This window comes from Camelina sativa, chromosome 10, assembly GCF_030686135.1.
Source record: "Camelina sativa cultivar CO46 ecotype springtype chromosome 10, ASM3068613v1".
Classification (NCBI taxonomy): Eukaryota; Viridiplantae; Streptophyta; class Magnoliopsida; order Brassicales; family Brassicaceae; genus Camelina; species Camelina sativa.
Window position 1 is genome coordinate 7,675,423 of NC_141889.1, and position 16,607 is coordinate 7,692,029.

Consider the following 16,607-nt stretch of genomic DNA (forward strand, 5'->3'; position numbering starts at 1 on the left):
ACAAAATAATAACAAAGGTGCAATATATTCTCACAAAAATAAAATAATAAAAACAACTGGGATAAACAATTAAAAATATGAAAAAAAAGAAGAAGAAATTAACAGGAAGAAGAAGGAGAAGGACCGCGAGCTTTTGGATCGAGTCCGTTAAAATGTTATCTCCTCTCTCGATAATATAAAACAAACAAATGAAATGATCATCGACAGCTTTCCTCTAGATTCGATTCGGATTCATCTTCTCAGAAATTAGTCTCCGGCTGATCTTTATAGATCTCCTCTCCAAGCGACGCCGCTTCTTACTCGCCGGCGGCTTGAATCATGGTATGTCAACCGATACGTCTGCAATCTTAAACCCCTTAGCTTCCTCTTGATTCTAAATTGATATACTCTGATGTCAATTAGAAATATTGTGAGAGAATCTGAAACGAATAATGCCGATACTTCCTCTATCGTCGTTGAATTCATCTATTTGATTCTAAATTTTTCAATCAAGCTATTGAAATCTGACTTGGTGTTACTTCCGAAAGTATAATTACTGTAAACGATTTGTTTCAGTGCATATCTGAGTTTATGATCTGATTTGCACCACGTTGTAGCTTCGTCGGGAAGCTTAGGCTTCTTGCAGTTAGATTTCATGGTGTTCGAATGAATTATGAGCATTCACTGATAATCTGTGAATGTGTAAGCGTGTTGCTATAAGTGTGATGTTGTTGTTGTTGTTGTTGTTGTCTTCTCTTGAATCAGGCTGATAGGAGAAACAGGTGTAACCAGGTCCTCCTTTTAGCATATCAGAGTTTTGGTTTAGTGTTTGGAGATTTGAGTATTTCTCCTCTCTACGTGTATAAATGTACTTTCTACGGAGGATTGAGACATCATCAAACAGAAGATACCATATTTGGCGCGTTTTCTTTGATATTCTGGACCATAACTCTCCTTTCACTCATCAAGTACATGGTTTTTGTATTAAGTGCAGATGACAATGGTGACGGTATGACCAGTGGTTGCTAAGTGAATCCGTTTTTTATTTTTCTTGTGATACTTGGGTTAGGATGTAAGTCTTGGGTTTCTGTTGCAGGAGGGATCTTTGCTTTGTATGCTTTGCTCTGCAGACACGCAAGATTTTCTTTGCTTCCTAATCAGCAAGCGGCTGATGAGGAAATCTCCACATACTATGGCCCTGGAGATGCAAGTAGAAATTTGCCCAGTTCTGCTTTCAAAAGCCTTATAGAACGAAATAAAAGATCAAAAACAGCTTTGCTTGTTTTAGTCTTGGTAGGAACTTCCATGGTTATTACCATCGGTGTCCTTACACCAGCAATTTCAGGTTATTAGGCAATCCTTGCTTTCACTTCTGTCTGGTTGTGTAGTACGTTACCATTTTTATCTTTCCCAGGGTTTAGCATCTAACATTATCTTCTTGTAGTCTCTTCATCTATTGATGGGCTTGTGGCCAAGACAAGTCTGAAGCATAGTAAGTAATCTTTGTTATCATCTTCTTACTTGCGTATCTTGTTTATATACGTTTACACATTTCCCTCATTGTGATTTATACATCTCTACCTATGTGTTGCTTGCCTAGGTACTGTGGTCATGATAGCATGCGCTTTACTGGTTGGACTTTTTGTTCTGCAGCACCGTGGCACAAATAAAGTTGCCTTTCTATTTGCACCGATAATGATTTTGTGGTTGTTGATAATTGCAACTGTTGGTGTGTACAATATTGTGACTTGGAACTCCAGTGTATACAAAGCCTTATCTCCCTACTATATCTATGTATTCTTTAGAGAGACGGGAATAGATGGATGGCTATCCCTTGGAGGCATTCTTTTATGCATCACAGGTAATATGTTCATTTATGTTCTGAATAGACCCATCAAGTGTTAATGCTATGTTAAGTCTCATCTCGGCAATTTTTCTAACTTCAGGAACGGAGGCTATCTTTGCTGAACTAGGCCAATTTACAGCTACATCTATAAGGGTATATGAAGCAGCTAATTTTGTTCTTTAAATCATGCAGCAGAAACATCTGGAGAGACTTTTATAGCAGTTCTATAGGAATTGCATTGTACAACCACTAGAAGTTTTTTGTTGCTAGAAGAAATCCATAAGCTAGTGGTCATATTAAGGACTTATTCTTGACCTAGGGAATTTGAAAATATGATACACTATTAGAATCTGGTTACTGTTTTTATTATTTGACGGCATCTTTTGTTGGCTACTGAAGATGAAGAAACAATAACATTTTGCAATCTCATGGTTCTATGCAGTTTGCGTTTTGTTGTGTTGTTTACCCGTGTCTGGTGCTTCAATACATGGGTCAAGCTGCGTTTTTGTCAAAGAATTTTTCTGCTCTACCTTCAAGCTTTTATTCTTCCATTCCAGGTAATAATTTGGTGAATCTCCTTTTCACGTCTCTTTCCTGTACTTAACTGCCTCTATGAATTCCAATACAAGTCCCAGAGTACTACAATTTCGCAAATGAATGTACCTGACCTTCAGTGTTTGGGAAGTTTTAGTGGTGGATTTTGTCCATGATGCATGTCTAGATCCAAAGTTTCGGGTTTATTATTCTTTTCTGCAAGTAATATGAATATTTATTCATGTGCGCCTCGTTGGTCATGTAGTTTGTCATATGTGCATGTGTTTTGTTCTTGTTTTTCAGATCCATTTTTCTGGCCGGTTCTCATGATGGCTATGCTGGCTGCAATGGTCGCAAGCCAAGCAGTCATATTTGCTACGTTCTCGATTGTCAAACAATGCTATGCATTGGGATGCTTCCCGCGTGTGAAGATTGTTCACAAACCAAGATGGGTCCTTGGCCAAATTTACATTCCTGAGATCAATTGGGTTGTAATGATCCTCACTCTCGCTGTCACCATCTGTTTCCAAGACACTCGACACCTAGCTTTTGCTTTTGGTAAGAGTTTAACCTTCTATTAAACTCATAATTTCCATCGTTTTCATTAAACTAATCCTTTGTTCTCCAGGGCTCGCCTGCATGACTCTAGCCTTTGTGACAACTTGGTTGATGCCTCTCATCATCAACTTTGTCTGGAACCGTAACATCGTCTTCTCCGTCCTCTTCATCCTCTTCTTTGGGACTATAGAACTTGTTTTCGTTGCATCAGCCTTAGTCAAAATCCCTAAAGGAGGCTGGATAACTCTCCTCCTTTCCCTCTTCTTCACCTTTATCTCATATGTATGGCATTATGGCAGCAGAAAGAAGTACCTATGCGACCAGCACAACAAGGTCCCTATGAAGTCAATCCTAAGTCTCGGCCCAAGCCTCGGGATCATTAAAGTCCCCGGGATGGGTCTTATCTACACCGAGCTGGCCAGTGGTGTCCCTGCCACATTTACTCACTTTCTAACGAACTTACCGGCATTCTATCAAGTTGTCGTCTTTGTGTGCTGCAAAACTGTCCCTATCCCGTATGTACCGCAGAAAGAAAGATACCTTATCGGCCGGATTGGACCGAAAACATACAGGATGTACCGATGTATTATCCGAGCTGGCTATAAAGACGTGAACAAAGATGGAGACGACTTTGAAGACGAGCTGGTGATGAGCATCGCCGAGTTTATTCAGCTAGAATCCGAAGGCTACGGCGGCTCTAACACTGACCGTTCCATTGACGGTCGGCTCGCTGTTGTGAAAGCCTCAAACAAGTTTGGGACAAGGCTGTCTCGGTCTATATCCGAGGCCAACATTGCAGGCAGCTCGAGATCACAGACAACAGTAACAAACAGCAAATCTCCGGCTCTGCTTAGACTGAGAGCAGAGTATGAGCAAGAGCTTCCGAGGCTGAGCATGAGAAGGATGTTTCAGTTCAGACCAATGGACACTAAGTTCAGGCAACCTCAGGTGAAAGAGGAGCTGTTTGATTTGGTAAACGCTAAGGACGCAGAAGTGGCTTACATTGTTGGGCATGGTCATGTGAAGGCAAAGCGGAACTCAGTATTTGTGAAACGGCTGGTGATAAACATGGCTTACTCGTTCTTGAGGAAGAATTGCCGGAGCCCAGGCGTGATGTTGAATATTCCTCATATTTGTTTGATCAAAGTGGGCATGAACTATTACTTGTGAGTTTTTGTTACTGATATTTTCTGTGAGAGTTTTGTGGTTCAGAGTATTATAAATCTGGATATGATGTTTTCATTTTTGTAATATTTATAGTTTACAAAAATTCTTATTTTGTTTTTGGTTACCTTTGTGTTGCTGAGAACTCATGGATCAGTAAGTCTAATGAAGAAAATCCAAAAATGTAAAGTATACATAAAACTCTGAACAGGTTAAATCTTTTTGAGCACAAATTCAAAAGAAAATCAACCAATTTGTCAGAAGTGGGATTTGAACCCACGCCCTCTCACGAGGACCAGAACTTGAGTCTGGCGCCTTAGACCACTCGGCCACCCTGACTTATGCTTAAACTTTCACTCGGTGTATATTTAGCGAGATATAAGATGTTAATTTTCTCACACATTACTTACTACAACGACGTTCACCAAACATTCTTGGCTGTGGAAAGGCCATGTGAAACCACCGAATCCTCCTTCCAAAGATCTGGAACAGTTTCTTTTCCTCTCGAGGGAAAAAGGTAGCAAGATACTGTAAACTTTATAAGCTTCTTACAACTTATTAATTCGATACTCTTGCGGGATACAATGATTTCCACTTACGTATGTAATAAAAGAGTAGAAGATAGAGAAACAACAACAGTAGTAACACATGATTGCAAAACTCAAATATCGTAAAATTCTTAGTTATATAGAGGCTTAGAGAGAGAAATATCACTACTTATATCCCTCGACGCTGATCAACAATGACATAAACAGCAAAAACAAAGCAGTCAGGGGAATTCCAAGTTTTCATTCACATGACCGAACGAGCCAACCTAAAAAAACTGCCCAAAACACATAAAACTTTCGATACCATTTCACAACACCCTTTTGCTAGCCACGGCCAACGTTGGTGTAAACCTAGTCTTTCTTCTTGTTCTTCAACGGGCCGAGAGGGATCTTGCTCAACACCTTCTCATCCAACACTGCATACTGCTTCTTGAGTTCAATCACCGCTTTCTCACCTAATGGATCAACTTTGTCTTCATACTTGTCATAGGCAAGAGGAACCGTGAAGAGTAGCACAAGAGCTGTTGCAGCAAAACAAGATTTAGTCATTCAGCGTTCAGTGAGATAACAGAAAGGAAAACACTAGGTGGTATGGAAGATTAAGCATTACCTATGTATGCCAATGTCAAGAAGTTGAAGCAGCCACCCAAGATTGAGAGAATCCATAACCCGAAAATAGCCTATTCAATTCAATGATACATTACTGTCAAAACCAGGGTAAACATAAAAAGTACCAAGTCCCAAATAGTTTCTACTTAGCACATTGTAACTTACGATGAGGAATTTCTTTAGCTCCCTTCCAGATGCAATTTCACGAAGAGTAGAGAATCCACGGTTGATCTCAATTCTGAGCCCAGATGCAAGCTGAAGAATAGGCTCTTCAGGGATATGAACTTCAGGAATCTTTGGTGGGGACCTGACAGAATATCAATTGTTAACAGTGCACAAGTGAATGATGATCTAAAGCTAAGACGCGAAAGAAAGCATCTCAGACAAATTAAAAATTCACTAGATTGGTCAATAACTCACTTGTTAATGAACATGGTGGCATTAGACCACAGAAACAGCACAGCAAGAACAACAATCATCACGTGGCAGATAAGAGTAAGGAGGTGGTACTCCATCAACTCAAACAAAACCCAAGCGGCTGTAGCGCCACCAAGTACACCACCAGACATCTTCTTGTTCTTCCACATGAATATATCAGCCGCTGCAAATACAGGATGATGAATCAGTTTGTGCAAACATGACATATATTATACACAAGAATCAATCAAACTAAAAAAACACGGACCTTGATACACCAAACAATACTATCAAAGTTTATAGTTCTCTAAACAAGATAAAAGTCGTAACATCAAAAACAATCTACAAAGCAAATGGTTAATCAAGTTTTCTAAAGGAACCATATTTATGATCAAAACCATTCATTTAGAAAGAAACCCCCAAAATGTGACACTAAACCCTCAAAACCAAATGAACACAAATAGTCAATCCAGATCAACGAGTATAATAAAAACCCTAAGCCAATACAAAGCTCGCTGTAAACAAGTTATGCAGATTCAAAACCACAAATCTCACCATCTCCAAAAAAAACCTAATCCCACATCGAAAAAACGAAAGAATCAAACCAAACAACACATATCAGAAACAGATCAAGCCAAATCACACAAAAACCGATGAAAATGAAAACCAGATCGGAGAAAAAAAAAAAAAAACTTACGCTTTCCACCACCAAGAACCTTATGGACAGGCTTCTCCCTACCGAACAAGCGGTAAACTTTGGACTGCATAGACGAAGGGGAAGAAGGCTTCTTCGTCTTCTTCTTCTTCTTATCATCCTCATCATCAGACGATGAAGACGAAGAAGAAGAATCACCACCGTGATGGATCTTCTCCGATATCTTGTCCATCAACGATTCCCTCTCCACAACCTCAACAGCTGGCTCAGGAGCGATCACAGATTCATCGTGTTTATGTTCTTCCGCCATCGCACAAAGATCTTAGCTTTTCTTTTCTTTTTTCGATTGAACAAAACAAACAAAGAGAGAACACAGTATTTGAGCTGCTTCACCTTTTGAGAAAAACAAAGAAGAGAAAAAAGATCTCCAAGCCTAAAATAGAAGAAATATATTCGAAACTCGAATCTCATCCGTTGAAATAACCAAACTAATCTAAACCGTTGGTTGGTTCGGATCCGAAGCTAATACGTTCGGTCGTTACTTAATTAGAGACCCCCCCCCCCCCCCACCCCCAAGCCAAAAGGGAAAACACAAAATACATTTTCGCCCCAAAAAGGAGTGGTCGACATGTGACGGCCGTCAGAGTTAACGGCTCCCGTCATGAGGGGACGTTACGTGGCGTTGTTTTGCGCTAAGTAATTTGGTAATGATCAGGTGTCACGCGGCTGAAGCGAGATGCTGTACGATCGAACCATTTTTTTAATTCGGAAAACACGTGGCGAAATATTCAGCCGTTCGTATCATGCGTCACGTTCTTTTTCGGTCTGCGTCAAAAAAGGACACATTCAAAAAAAATTTATTAAATAATTCAATATTATTATTATATGTATTAACGCCAATGAATAAAAATGGGAGTCGGCAAAAAAAATAGTTGGACTAAATAGGTCTAAAAAATAATAAAAATATATACTAATAGTCTTTTTTTTTTTGGGTCAAATACTAATAGTCTAATATATATAACTCGTAAAAAAAAAAGTTACTATATGTAAAAAATAAAAAGTTACAAAGAGTGGAGCCCAATAAGTATAGATGATGGACTTTACTTGATCTAATCAAAGCCCTCTTAAGGGCCCATTACAGAAAGATACTCGACCACAATAAACCGGAAGGAGGAATAAAAAACTAAAATCCATAAGTTATGGTTCATAATTTTCATACACAAAAAAAGCTCAAACCGTCGATTGTACTTTCTATTCTTCTGAGAAAGTAAGCATAGACAATTTTACCTTGCACATGGAAGACAAAGTGAAAAAGGTAGAAGCTCCATTGTCTGTCTCAACAAACACCTCTTCAGTTTCTCTCTTCTGACTTCTGTAAACGAAAAAAATAAAAAACACAATATAAATGCTAAATCTGAGTGATGATAATAAAGTAATGATAGGATTATAAGCATAATCAAAATGGTTATAACAAAAATAATACCATGAATTCAAAGATTTTTCTTCAGAGAAATGTGTTTTTCTTTTCATTTTCTTGTTTCTTTTGGTTTTTGGTCGAGAGAGCAAGATGAAGCTTATTAAAATGGGACTCATGGAGGCCATATTTTTTGTTCAGACGAGTTTACCCTCAACTCAATACAGTTCCATGCTACACATTCAGGGTAAATTGGTTATTTACATAAAATAGGTAATGGAATATCCGTTGAATCATAGTATCAAGTTCAGTCATAATTGGGTTGAGTTTTATTTAAAAGTCCACGAAAATAAAGCCCATTAGATATTGAAACGACGACGTTCATTGGAGAAACGGAACCTCACATTTCTGTAACACTGTCACACACAGCTCCTAAACCCATTCTTTTGCTCTCTCCTCTCTCTCTCTGACTGGTAAAGTAAACAATGTTGCTCCGTCGTGTAACAACACTACCCAAAACCCTACAAAACCTCCGGCTATTCTCTCCGGCGGCGACGGCAGCAGCTTTAGCTCTCGATCATACCCCTCTAGAAACCCAATTAACTTACCTCCCTGGATTCCCTCGACCCGATCCAAAGTACGCGGAGACGATCCTCGCCGTTCCAAGGTCTGTCTCAGGCAAGAGCATATCGGCGAAAGAGCGTAAAGCCGGTAGAGTTCCTTCAATCATATTCGAACAAGAGGATGGACAACACGGAGGAAACAAGAGGCTTGTTTCAGTTCAGACGAATCAGATCAGGAAGCTTGTGACTCATTTGGGTTACTCTTTTTTCCTCTCGAGACTCTTTGATGTTGAGGTTCGAGCTGAGATTGGTTCCGATGAGGTCATTGAGAAAGTCCGAGCTTTGCCTAGAGCAGTAAAGTTTCTTCCTTTTTTTCACAAATTGATGAAATTTTGGGTTTTTTGGTACTGCAGATTGCATTGTATGATTTGTTGTGAATCTTGGCTTGTTAATTTTGAGAATGGTGTGTTTGTTTTGATTGGTTTATGTATTGAGTTCTTAGAAAGTTCGTGTTTTGAAATATTTCAGATTCATTTGCATTCTGGAACTGATGCTCCACTGAATGTGACGTTCATTAGAGCGCCTCCAGGTGCTTTGTTGAAGGTTGATATCCCTCTTGTGTTCATAGGAGATGATGTGTCTCCTGGATTAAAGAAAGGTAATCAACCTTTTACTTATGTATAGGATTCTCTTAGTCTTGGATCTTTATAAGCATTTGAGCTCCTTGGACCTAGTGGTGAGTTAGTTTAGGTGCTTACACCCAGGAATCACTGTACCTTCACCGGTCTAGTCTTGACCACTACGTTGTTTTCTAACTTCTGGTTGCTGAGAACGAATTGCTATTGAGTCCTGTATGGTATAGTAGATATGCTAGACATAGGTTAATACACTCATTTCTTGAGTTCTGAACTAGTTAGGTTACACATTAAAGTATGTCTTGATTGGAGTTCATTGAGCTTCTAATCTGTAGAGAAGTGATGGTGCACTGGTCTCAGTTACCTTTCTTGGATTAGTCTGAACGAAGCTCTGGTGATGAAAAGTAATCATTACTTCACAAAGCATTATTTTATTTATCCTTTCTTGGCATTATTTTTGATGTTTTACAAAGCTTTACTTCGAGGAAAAATGAATCTATATGTGGGTTTTAGGGATCAATTTCCGGTTTGCATGCTATATATTGGTATAAAAATGACCCCAGCTTTTGTTAGTGGTTTGTATCTCAGTCTGGCTATCCTTTTTTGGGATCTTTAAGTTTCACTACCCATTTGTAGATCACTAGTTTCTAGTTAGATTTCAATATTGATCACCATTTCTTAAATCTTTTTGCAGGAGCATCTCTGAATACGATAAAAAGAACGGTAAAGTACCTATGCCCAGCAGAGATTATCCCACCATACATAGAAGTAGATCTCAGCCAACTGGATATTGGGAACAAGATACTAGCAGGAGACCTCAAGGTTCATCCAGCGCTAAAGCTGATAAAGTCCAAAGACGAACCCATCGTTAAGGTTGCCGGAGGACGTGTCACTGACCAGCAAAAGAAATAAACCAGTGAGTCATATTAACTGCGATTATCCGGTGCAATCCCAAATGGTACTCTCATACTTGTTTCTCTCAAACGTTGATGGAAAAATGAACGGATTCATCTTCTTAGGACTCAAGATCCTTTAGAATGGAGGGTTTTTTTTTGTGTGTGTTATAATTAGTGTTGCCGGAGAGGAGAGCTCTAGTTTCCAGCAGAACGTTCTTATCTTTTGATTCGACAATGCATTTCTTTCTTTTCACATTCGGTATTTACAGACATATATAAATAAGCGTAGAACAAAATTTAATCTTGTTTAGATTTGGACATGTTTTCAGTCATTTCATGTGTTCTTCTGAGACAGAGTAATGTAACCATTGAGGAGTTGTTCATCATCATCATCATGGAACAATCCGTTATAAGATGAACAGATTTCTTGAAAATCTTCATTATCTTCACTTTACCTCTAACTTCAACACTACTATTCAGCCTCACTCCTCTTCCGTTAAAATCCTCCATTAAACCTGGAACAGATGCTAGCAGCTTCGTTGTAACAATCTCAGCCGTCAGGCTCATCTTAACCGTCCGTTTCGCTGGAATAGTTTCACTTCTTCGAATACTTTCCCCAGTTACATCGGATTCACCGTGTTTAAACAAAAGCGTAACTTCATTCACTTTAAACCGTGCTGGATTGGGATTATGTAATGAGATATCGAATGAGACTGTAACGTTTCGGTTCGTGTTGACTTTACCGTTGACGAAATCCAAACGTTGGATGACGGATATGGAGTCGACCGTGAGTTTTGGGTTATGGAGATGGAAAACCGTGAGGGAGAGGACGATGAAGGTGACTGCGATGAGCATAGCTAAAGATGCGATGAAACCACAACATAAGATGAGTTTTGCATGTGAATGGACGTATTTGGTTTGGTCGTGTTGGTGGTACTGATCTTCTTCGTTTGGTTGGTCACTCCGGGTTGTGAGATAAAGTGGGGCTAAAGGCTTATGATCCTCGTTAGACTCAGCCATGGCTAACTCAAATTTCTTGTATGTTAATGTGTATAAAACTAATTTTAGAGGTTTAAAAGTATATAGCTATATATATATATGTATATCAGTATATGTATTAGTGTTTCGTTTGTAATTTTCCGTTACGCGTTTGCCTGGAAAAATAAATAAGGTTGACCTATTGACTTGGACAAAGGTGAAGTGGGGTGAGTTGAGATAAGTGTCGCCAATCATTTTTCTTTTCTTTTGTGTTAAGAAAAGTAAAACATTAAAAATTGTGATTCTTCTAATCTTTGATGTGATTGGTGTTTATGAAGCAGACTGGACAAAACAAATTTTTTTTTTGGGTCACGACACAAGATTCTTTAAAAACTCGAGATCATGTAACAAATTCAGTGGTCGGAGATTTACGTATACAAAAATTAGTATCTCTAGACTATAGTCATACTATTTTGAGTTAAACAATCCGCTTTTGGGTAAAAAATACGATAACGTAAACCTAGTAAATTTTGTCCTGGGTGTAATCATGTAACGTACTCATCTAAAACATTGATGACAAGACCGATTTGTATTTGACTAGTTGACTAAGAAAACGAACAGAAAGTGGGAGGAGACTAGGAGTTGATTGTAATTTGCGAAGCGTCTAAATTTGACATGATAACTTCTTGGCTTTGTATGATTCCAGTTTAGTGGTTTACATAGCTGAATGAAAAAAGTAAATTTTTACTTTCATTAGATCCAGAATATTTGATTTAATAATTGTAATGATTTTTTTGTCTTTTTTCGGACATATGTTAAACTGAATTTTCATCTCCAGAATTTTAAGCTTTTCCTTACTTTTTTACTTTCAACTTGTAAGATACGATAAAAGATGACTAACTATGATAATAAGAATCCCAGCGAGATATGGTTTACGCCGGTTTGTACGTGTTAGAAACTAGGAAGTGCTCTTGGCTATTCAGTCCAATAAGATTTTGAACCGAGACAGCTTTAGGAAATTAATGATCCTTTTTTTGGGTATAGTTATTAATATGTTGAAACAAAAGATCTACTGCATATTCAGTCTGAATCCGATTCAACATGCTTTTTATTTACACGACCCATCAAGCCGTGCCTATGTAGGCAAAAAAGAAACTTTGGCCTACGGCCTTCAATTTTTGTTTCTAATCATATAAGCTTAAGTTGAGAAACATAATGCTTTTAAATTAATAGAACCACAAAGTTTTTACTAGAAAGAAAGAAAAAAAACAAATTATAACTTAAAGCTAAAATCAAAATAATAAATTAGGATAAATTATTTATTTATTTATTATTCCTAATGTCAAACTTAAGTGTGTTTCTTTTTCTTCATTGTTTTTGCAATTCTCTAACACAATTAACTTCTTTGATATCAATATTTTGCTATTTATGTTATGATTTATAACTAATATTTTAGTTTTTGATGACTCTACTCTTCTAACAATGATATTAGTTACCATCTAGGTTGGATGGAAACGAAAACGGATACGTAGAAACAAAACATTTCGGAATGAGAAACGATAATTTTCAAAAATTACAAAATGGAACGTTTTGGAAACGTATGCATATATACCTATATTAAAAGAAATATTTCTTTAATTTTAAAATCTATGGCTAAAAGACCATCATCCTAAAAAAACATGTATTAAAAATAATAATATCACATCAAAAATTGGACAAAGATGGGGACTAATATATAGGATACGTAGACCATTTCCAACAACATATCAATTTTTTTAAAAAATTTCTTCATTGTTCTGTAAATTTGATGTATCACGTGGAATTCAACACGAACATATAGGACAAAAAAGAAAATTATATACCTCGAATAATGCATATTGCATGACTATATCAAATGTACAGAATACGACAAAAACACAGTAATTCTGTCAAATTCTGTCATTGAGCAAATTGATGAGGAAAACAACAAAATCTTGGAGATGTACGATGTAATGATTTACTCATCGTTGTTAGTTATTTTTACTAAGTATTCTTTGTGCCATGAGATATAATTTGATCTATAAAATTGTAGTTGTAAAAATATGTAATTGATGTGACTTAATACTTAATTTAATTAGAGAACCTATAAAATTAATGTATAGGGTTTAGGGCAAGAACCACTTTCTTATTAAAAGAAAAAAATAACCCAAAATATTATTGTAGATAAAGAGAGAAGCTAAAGTTTAGATTACATGTTTTGTTTCTGATTGTTTTATTTTATTTTGTTTTGGATTTCCATGAAATAAAGTGATCTTGCCTACAATTAGAAATCCGATTCATCAATCAACATGCTTTTGAATTACACGATACGACCCATGTTTGTTACTTAAGAGATAATTAAAGAGATATATTCCAATACTGGTAATTGCACACGAATCCATTCAAACGATCAGAAAACAAAAAATATAGATTTTATTTTTTGGAAAGTAGGAATACGTTACATGGTGATAAGTACACCAATTTTATTAGTAGAAATATTGCAAACTACGAGAGAACATTACATGGTTGGTGATAAGTACACCAGTTTTATTTAATACTAGTACGATACGAATGTGTTCATGACTTATCTCAGATCAAGAAAACACACGTTTATTTTAGTGGCATATGTAAACAGACTTAGGCAAAGATCCATATTGACTTTTTACTTGACACCATTGACTGAAGCTTTGATTTTAGTTGCGTGGCGTTTACAGAAGCTCTTCAGTCTTGCAAATGCATCCTCCAAAGCAAAAATATCCATGTCGATAGAATGCCTCGCCCAGTTCTTCAGACCAAAAGCAATCCCTAAACCAATCCAACATGTTAACATATATACGTTGTTATGCGAAAATTGTCTTAAAAGCTAAATTGTTAAATTACCGTGATCAAAGGTAATGAGAGATTAATTAATCAATACCTGGTAAGAGGACAATGCATTCTTCTATAGCAAGCTTTTCACAGAAATCTTCATCATCTTTAATGTCCGCAAACATTGACAAGTTCAGCTCGGTCTGGGAGAAGAGAAAAAATATGTATTTATATAAGATTGTTTCAAAATATAATACTAACTAGTTATAAGAAGTCAGAAATGTAGTAATAATAGAATACCCATAAGAAGGTGCAGGCTTCAGTTTGGTGGTAGCAGGTTAGGGATGGTATGTCTTTGAGCTTGGCAAATGCAAAGTCCGATTTCTCTTTCAGAAAAGCCTGCCTCCTCTCGAAGAACTCTTTAGGAGTTTTCTCCAAGATGGTGGGAACAGCTGCCTACATGATAAAAGTCACGAATTCATCACCTTAGTTAGTATATGCATGCAAAAATAATAATAATAATAATTAATAATAATTAATAATAATAAATATTCCTTGGTTATAGAGTATGCTTCCGAACTAGAAAATCCCATACCTGGATAACAGTTGCTGGTTTATTATCTATCGCCAGAAAATTCTTAAGAGCACTTGTGATCTGTCCATATATAGCAAGATTAGGACAAGGAAAACTACGCATGCGTAGATATTTTCAACTCTTAATATGGACGACAAACAAAATTTGATTTTCACGTACACCAAATTTATTCATACAGTGATAAAATTAACCAATACATTCATATAGATTTAGTATGTCAATGGCATGTAATCTCATTGTTTGGACGTAAAAAAAATGTTTTCAACTTATAAATATACAGACGATATAAAGAATGGTAGTAATGTTTAAAGAGTGATCAGAAAAAGTGGATTCGGACCTTGTTGGATTTGAAGGCACCATCTAGATCGTGCAGCGCGAGCCAGCCGGTTCGCCATCCGGGTACACTCCATCCCTTCGATAGAGAACCGAGACTGATCACAGGTACGATCGACGAGAATTTCGCCATGGGAACAAAGGGATTACTCCCAAACACAGTCCATCTGAAAACTTCGTCAGAAACCACCATTATCTTTAGGTCTCGAGCCAACTCAGCCAGCTGATATATAAAGAAATATTCAATAGTTACGTTACACATTATCAGTGATGAGATGGTCATGTTGTATAGCCAAATAGAGTATCTTTAAAATACCTGCTTAAGATGAGCTTCAGAGTACGTGTTCCCATTAGGATTGTGTGGGTTGATAATAAGTATCGCACACGTGTTCTCGTCCACAAGCGAACGGACGCTGTCAAAGTCGATCTCATAGTTCTTTTCACGGAGGAAAGTATATTCACGAACCTCAAAATTATTGTAGATTGCGTGGACCATGTCCCATGGAAAGCCCGGCTTCGGAAGTAAGATGTTGGCTTTCGGTGTAGCCAAGATTTCAATTGCAAGCTCGATGGCTTGTTTGCATCCAACGGTCATAAACACGTCATCTCCAGTCAGTTTCTTCGGAAGATCTCGACTTAGACACTCTGCCACAGCACTGAGAACAACGGAAACAAAATAACATTTGTCATACATAATAGAGTTAAGGTGAAACTACAAGTGTTATATGGGCAAGATCATATTGTAAAACAACTTTTTTTGTGGGACAGTTTTTCTTAGGACTTTTCAAGAAAAATATCTTAAATGATCAACGATAATTCGATGTATATATTACCTTTTAGCTGCGGGAAGGCCAATACTTGGAGCATAGGCGTTTCCACTACCGTCAAGGACAGCTTTAACGACTGCCTTCTCAGCGGTATGGCTAGTCTCGGGGGCTTCACTTAGAGGGGGCAAAATGGGTTTTATTTTAGGGTCACACAGAGCCATGATTCTAGAGGTGTAACTGCCTAGGGTAAAAGCTGAAGCCTTTTTGGCTGCTTCGTTACCAATAAACTGCCAGTTGACGGAAGTATTTTTCGCCATATTTCTTATATTTCTCTTGTTTAGATTTTTGGTTTGGTGATTGTTTTCATCGCTACGAGGGGGATTATATAGTACAAGTTTCAACACTTCAAAAAAAAAAAAAAAAACTTAAACTCATGATTTTCACGTGCTGAGTATCCCAAAAAAATCTAGAGAGAAACAAATAGTAAAATAATCTATGTAGAGTCTCCACGCGTTAGAACGTGGGAAACTTCGATCAAGCTGATTACAAGTAATATTTTTGCAAACTTAGGGTTAAATTTGTATGTTGAGTGATCTCTACGCGTTGGAACGTGTGGGTTTCTTTCGATCAAGGTGATTAGTACACGTAGAATAGAATTATGTATACAAGTCTGCGACACCCTCCGGATCAGGACTCATCACGAGTATAATCAATAATAAACAATTAATTCAAATGCCTATTCACCTATGCACAGTTTTTCTTACATTCTCGGTGATATGCAAATCGTCTCAACCCCGCAGCTCTATCAAGAATTTTTGAGAGAACTTCCATAGTTATTACAAATAGATAAGGTGAGAGAAAGCATTCTTGCCCCAAACCCCGTGAACTGCAAAAATAACCAGTCAATTCAATGCTGTGGTAACACATAGCATAATCCAATGAATAAATTCCGGAGGGAAATCCAATGAGAGCAGAACATTCTCAAAAAAGGACCATTGTACTGAATCAAATGCCTCAGAGATGTCTGTTTTGATGGCACATCTACTGGAAACAGAATCTTGATGGTACCCTTGAACCAACTCAGTGGCAAGAAGCAAAATCTCAATAAGGAGTCGATCTTGAACAAATGCAGACTTGTTCCCCGCTATGAAAGAAGGCAGGATCGTTTTAATGCGATTAGCAATGAGTTTGGAAATGATTTTATAGAGCACATTACAGCAGGAGATCAGTCTATAATCCTTCATTTCAAGAGTCTCCAACTTCTTCGGTATAAGAGCAAATATTGTAGAA

At 37.4% G+C, this 16,607-nt stretch overlaps 5 protein-coding genes and 1 non-coding gene across 6 annotated transcripts; 2 read left to right on the top strand and 4 right to left on the bottom strand.

The window, feature by feature from the left end:
- Positions 1 to 26: 26 nt before the first annotated feature.
- On the top strand, positions 27 to 4,187 carry LOC104717940 (potassium transporter 3). The gene is made up of 9 exons (XM_010435580.2): positions 27 to 321; positions 745 to 988; positions 1,076 to 1,324; positions 1,424 to 1,471; positions 1,580 to 1,840; positions 1,926 to 1,978; positions 2,268 to 2,382; positions 2,663 to 2,917; positions 2,988 to 4,187. The coding sequence occupies exons 1-9, from the start codon at positions 319 to 321 to the stop codon at positions 4,085 to 4,087; spliced, it is 2,328 nt and encodes a 775-aa protein (XP_010433882.2). The 5' UTR covers positions 27 to 318; the 3' UTR covers positions 4,088 to 4,187.
- Positions 4,188 to 4,336: 149 nt separating this feature from the next.
- On the bottom strand, positions 4,337 to 4,420 carry TRNAL-CAA (transfer RNA leucine (anticodon CAA)). Its single transcript has one exon. It is a non-coding gene; the product is annotated as a tRNA-Leu (tRNA).
- Positions 4,421 to 4,747: 327 nt separating this feature from the next.
- Positions 4,748 to 7,890, bottom strand: LOC104717941 (reticulon-like protein B1). The gene is made up of 7 exons (XM_010435581.3): positions 7,794 to 7,890; positions 7,598 to 7,682; positions 6,353 to 7,135; positions 5,659 to 5,839; positions 5,404 to 5,545; positions 5,240 to 5,309; positions 4,748 to 5,150 (listed from the first exon to the last, which is right to left on the bottom strand). Exons 3-7 carry the CDS (start codon positions 6,618 to 6,620, stop codon positions 4,981 to 4,983), a joined length of 831 nt encoding a protein of 276 aa, XP_010433883.1. The 5' UTR covers positions 6,621 to 7,135; positions 7,598 to 7,682; positions 7,794 to 7,890; the 3' UTR covers positions 4,748 to 4,980.
- On the top strand, positions 7,883 to 10,252 carry LOC104717944 (uncharacterized). The gene is made up of 3 exons (XM_010435583.3): positions 7,883 to 8,641; positions 8,816 to 8,945; positions 9,617 to 10,252. Exons 1-3 carry the CDS (start codon positions 8,210 to 8,212, stop codon positions 9,832 to 9,834), a joined length of 780 nt encoding a protein of 259 aa, XP_010433885.1. The 5' UTR covers positions 7,883 to 8,209; the 3' UTR covers positions 9,835 to 10,252.
- Positions 10,018 to 10,838, bottom strand: LOC104717943 (late embryogenesis abundant protein At1g64065-like). Its single transcript, XM_010435582.3, has one exon. The coding sequence runs from the start codon at positions 10,836 to 10,838 to the stop codon at positions 10,116 to 10,118; it is 723 nt and encodes a 240-aa protein (XP_010433884.3). The 3' UTR covers positions 10,018 to 10,115.
- A 2,384-nt stretch (positions 10,839 to 13,222) lies between these two features.
- Positions 13,223 to 15,832, bottom strand: LOC104717945 (cystine lyase CORI3-like). The gene is made up of 7 exons (XM_010435584.2): positions 15,384 to 15,832; positions 14,867 to 15,206; positions 14,555 to 14,773; positions 14,218 to 14,277; positions 13,923 to 14,078; positions 13,732 to 13,825; positions 13,223 to 13,619 (listed from the first exon to the last, which is right to left on the bottom strand). Exons 1-7 carry the CDS (start codon positions 15,632 to 15,634, stop codon positions 13,477 to 13,479), a joined length of 1,263 nt encoding a protein of 420 aa, XP_010433886.2. The 5' UTR covers positions 15,635 to 15,832; the 3' UTR covers positions 13,223 to 13,476.
- Positions 15,833 to 16,607: the final 775 nt, after the last annotated feature.

Excerpts from the sequence above, each read along its gene's own strand:
- LOC104717940 (XM_010435580.2), top strand. Across the intron at positions 1,325-1,423 it reads CCTTACACCAGCAATTTCAG|TCTCTTCATCTATTGATGGG; the intron begins GTTATTAGGCAA and ends ATCTTCTTGTAG. Across the intron at positions 2,383-2,662 it reads CTTTTATTCTTCCATTCCAG|ATCCATTTTTCTGGCCGGTT; the intron begins GTAATAATTTGG and ends CTTGTTTTTCAG.
- LOC104717941 (XM_010435581.3), bottom strand. The coding sequence starts at position 6,620 with ATGGCGGAAGAACATAAACACGATGAATCTGTGATCGCTCCTGAGCCA. Across the intron at positions 5,840-6,352 it reads GGTTCTTGGTGGTGGAAAGC|CGGCTGATATATTCATGTGG; the intron begins GTAAGTTTTTTT and ends CTGTATTTGCAG. Across the intron at positions 5,310-5,403 it reads AGCTAAAGAAATTCCTCATC|GCTATTTTCGGGTTATGGAT; the intron begins GTAAGTTACAAT and ends TGAATTGAATAG.
- LOC104717944 (XM_010435583.3), top strand. The coding sequence starts at position 8,210 with ATGTTGCTCCGTCGTGTAACAACACTACCCAAAACCCTACAAAACCTC. Across the intron at positions 8,642-8,815 it reads TCCGAGCTTTGCCTAGAGCA|ATTCATTTGCATTCTGGAAC; the intron begins GTAAAGTTTCTT and ends GAAATATTTCAG. Across the intron at positions 8,946-9,616 it reads GTCTCCTGGATTAAAGAAAG|GAGCATCTCTGAATACGATA; the intron begins GTAATCAACCTT and ends ATCTTTTTGCAG.
- LOC104717943 (XM_010435582.3), bottom strand. The coding sequence starts at position 10,838 with ATGGCTGAGTCTAACGAGGATCATAAGCCTTTAGCCCCACTTTATCTC.
- LOC104717945 (XM_010435584.2), bottom strand. The coding sequence starts at position 15,634 with ATGGCGAAAAATACTTCCGTCAACTGGCAGTTTATTGGTAACGAAGCA. Across the intron at positions 14,278-14,554 it reads GTGCCTTCAAATCCAACAAG|ATCACAAGTGCTCTTAAGAA; the intron begins GTCCGAATCCAC and ends ATATATGGACAG. Across the intron at positions 14,079-14,217 it reads AACCAGCAACTGTTATCCAG|GCAGCTGTTCCCACCATCTT; the intron begins GTATGGGATTTT and ends TTTATCATGTAG.